Here is a 3,715-nt window from a genome sequence, read left to right on the forward strand (position 1 = left end):
CTTGTGTGTGGGGGGGTATTGTTGTACGTGGGGTTTTTTTGGTACTAAGGACTGAACTCAAGGCCTTCAGTACTGAGCTACATCCTCAACCTGTCTCCCCTACCTCTTCTTTTTTTTTTTTTTTTTTTTTTTTGTCTTTTTGAAGCAGGGTATTGCTATGCAGATCAGGCTGGCCTTGAGCTCACTTTGTAGCCCAGGCTGGTGTCGAACTCACAACAATCCTCCTGCCTCAGCCTCCCGAGTGCTGGGATTACAGGTATGCACCACCACACCTGGCTCCCCCCACCTCTTCTTTTAATTTCTGAGACAGAGTCTTGCTAAGTCACTAAATTGCCCAAGGATAAAACTTGTGATATTCCTGCCTCAGCCCCCTGGAGTGCTGGGATTAGAAGAATATACAAACATTCCTGTCAAAAACCTGTATTTCTACCTTTTCATTCTTCTACACAATTTTCTCACTATGCTTTTAAGACAATAGTTCTAAGATGCATCTAAAATTTGAAAGTGTTTTATTCACATTTTTGAATTTGTAACATGATCAAAGATTGAACTGCTCTTTTCCTTGATTTTACCTTTTATTTATTTATTTATTTATTTATTTATTTATTTATTTATTTATTTAGGTTGTACCAGGAATCAAACTCTGGACCTTGTGCTTGCCAGGAAGGCGCTGCACCACTGAGCTGTATCCCTGGCCCCTACTTTTAAAATTAAGAAAGGCTTCAAAACATAACATCTATTTTTCTATTGAGATAACTTTGTTAACATTAGCTTTTTAAAATGTGCATGGCTTGTTAAAATTATTCCTTTTTTGAAAGTAACAGAATGATACCAATTTTAGACTGATTTTATTTATTTTTGGTTTTCCAAGACAGTTGATTTAAGAAAGCCAAAAATACTAACCATTTGGCCCTTTGCACAAGAACGGTGCCAACTCCCGATCTCAGGATTAAATAGAAGGGGGAGGAAATCAGAAGCTCCCCTCTTGCTGTCATGGTACAACTGGAAGATTCTGAGATGTGAATATTCTGCTGCAAACCGGAAGACAAGCATTTAGGTTAATGCTAATGAAAGCCTTACATTTTAAAGGTCACCCTGCGGTCATTGCTCTCTGCTGCTAGATGACAGGAAGTGTGAGTTAAGTTCCTCTGTCTGTGGGAATAAAGAGTTATTTGAATAAAGAGTTGTGTCCAGATTTATTGAGCAATGTGGAATTTTTTAAGGGCAAATAACAATATGCAAACAACAAAATTACGGCACAAGACTGGTCTTTTCTACAAAGCTTCGTGTGCATCTTTGGACCAAACTGACCTTAACTGTACTTTGCCCTGAAAAGTTGCTGCTCTCAGAGTTCAGGCTTTGAGGCAGAGCGTGAGGATGGACAACAGCATCAGGGAGCCGGATTCTGCGTGGTCTTTGCAGTCTTGGGATGCTGAGTCTTTAGGAAGAAGATGTCTCAGTACCGCCCGTCCAGGCGCAGCCCTGCACCCAGGCCATCAGCCTGGTCCACTCCTCCCCGGGTCTCCTCTTCTCCTTCCTTGATGCCCACCTGCTGCCCTGTGTGCCCGCTTTCATGGAGGTACTCTGCGTTTCCCTTCTGTCCCAGTCACAAGAGCACCTGCCCGGCTGGTCTCTTTCCTGCTCACATGCATGATTTTCACTCTGCCGGCCCCTCTGCGAGGGTGTTGCACATACCTAATGTCAGATCTGCATTAAAATCAGTCCTGGTATCTTGCAAATCTGAGCTTCAGCTCCGACCTCTGCAAAAACAGAGACAACCCTTGGTTCCAGGATTCTCGGGACGCTCAAAGGAGGTTGATTAGCAAAGCACCAGGCGTGGAAGAGACGATACATTTGATGAAGGAGGCTCGTCTGTGGGCCTCAAGCAAGTCAGGAGCCATGGGTGGAGGGAGCCGGCTCCCCACTCTGCCCATCCGCCCTCTGCATGCTCCCCGCCTAGAATCACAGGCTGCTTCTCCCAAGGAAGCCTCCCTGCCGCCCGCTCCACTCCACCGAGCAGGTGCCAGTTCCCAAAGACCTTCCAACCCTGAGGTTTTACAACACTTACATATTTGCCCTACGTTTTCCTAGTGTTTAAGATTTCCTTTCCACTTTACCCATAATAACAATATGTTTGTTTTAGAAAATACAGAAAAATACAAAGGATATGAGGGCAAAAGTCAACCAAATTCCCACTTCTACAAATCCGAGCTCATTTTCTCCTTCCCTGTCACTCTCCTGCCCTCTCTCTCTCCCACCTCTCTCTCTCTCTCCCCCTCCCTCCTTCTCTTTCTCTCATCCTACACGTACCTTATTAGTATACTGCTAGTTTTTGAGTTATAAGTAAGAAACAACTGGACTCAAATTGTTTTAAATGGTAGGAAATAATTAGCTCACTGTCTTGGTTTCTTTTCTCTTGTTGCTGAGACAAAGTACCTAAGGCCCAAAATTAAGGAAGGAAAGGTTTATTTAGCTCACAGTCTGTGCAGGTTTCAGTCCATAGTCTTCTGGCTCCAAGGCAGCGGGGCACAGCTCAAGGGCAACACTTCAAGGCCAGAACACAGCAAAAGCAACAAGAGCAAAATGGGTGGGGCAAGCTTCTTTTCCTCCCTTACACTGTAAGCAGGTCAGCCCCACTACTGCCCGGGTAGCACTCACGCCATCTCCTTGCCCTCCTCTTGAATAGGACCAGGATGTCTACAAAGTAAGGCCCCTGGCCCTCTGCTGAGTCCCTTAGTTAAACTTCTTAAGTTCTCAAGTTGCCACAGTGTATCAGCCATGACACTCACTTAATAGGAAGGTCAGAGGTATGGTAACTTCTTAATCTGGACAACTCATCAATAGTCAATCTCCAGTTCAAGCAACAAAGAACTGGGCTGGAGACAATATTAGTATCCCTTCAGTGCTACTATGAAGACAAAGTGAGAAAGTCCACTGGTCTGGTTAAAATCAATGGGTAAATCCAGCAAAATGCCCTTCAGGGGAACTAACTTGCAGCTAATGGGCGTTTGGCAAATTGACTTGGGCCACGGACCCAGAGTCAGCGACTGCAGTGCTGACAGACCCGCAGAAGGGAGACCAATCCCAGTATCTTTCCGTTTTCCTTCCTTTTCCAGTCCGGCAGCTGAGCCCCAGGCCTGACTGCAAGTCAAACTCCGTGACCATGGCTGGAGACACCCATGCAGACTCACCCGTGTCTAATAGAGAGGAGGGACCTGTTTCCTGCGTCTTTTGAAGGTGGAGGAAAACTCCCCGGAAGACTTCCCTCTCTGCCCAGCTCACTGGCCCGAAGTGATTCACACGCCCACCCCTGGCCCATCACTAGCCGGGGAAATTCATGTGCACTGCTGATGAGTCACTTCCCAGAGCAGGCCTGGCGCCGTTTCCCTGGAGCACGCAGCTGACTGTGCTCCAAGAGAGAAAGGAAACGGCTGGGAGAATGTACAGCTTCTGCTCCCTTTTTTTTTTGGACAGGATCTTGCTGTGTAGCACAGGCTGCCTCCAAACTCTGTGGTCCTCCTGCCACAGCCCTCCAAGCACTGGGACTACAGACGTGTGCCACCACGCCTGGCTCTCTCATCCTTTGACTTAACATATGCAACTAAAATTCCCGATGGTAATAAATAGTTTTTGGAAATATGCTTTTAACTGAAAACATTTCTATGGAAGCATTATAGATTGTTTTGTTTTGGTTTTTTTTTTTTTTTTTTTTTTT

At 45.7% G+C, this 3,715-nt stretch overlaps 1 protein-coding gene across 1 annotated transcript in view; it reads right to left on the reverse strand.

Annotated features, from left to right (window-relative positions):
* Positions 1-1,177: 1,177 nt before the first annotated feature.
* LOC102026839 overlaps positions 1,178-3,715 on the reverse strand; it is a 6,070-nt gene continuing 3,532 nt past the window's right edge. The window contains exon 4 of the mRNA XM_013521358.1: positions 1,178-1,760. Coding sequence (XP_013376812.1) covers positions 1,719-1,760 — 42 coding nt within the window. The 3' untranslated portion in view covers positions 1,178-1,718. The remainder of the gene's footprint in view (positions 1,761-3,715) is intronic.

The sequence above is a fragment of the Chinchilla lanigera genome, unplaced genomic scaffold (assembly GCF_000276665.1).
Source record: "Chinchilla lanigera isolate Chin_1 unplaced genomic scaffold, ChiLan1.0 scaffold00061, whole genome shotgun sequence".
NCBI lineage: Eukaryota > Metazoa > Chordata > Mammalia > Rodentia > Chinchillidae > Chinchilla > Chinchilla lanigera.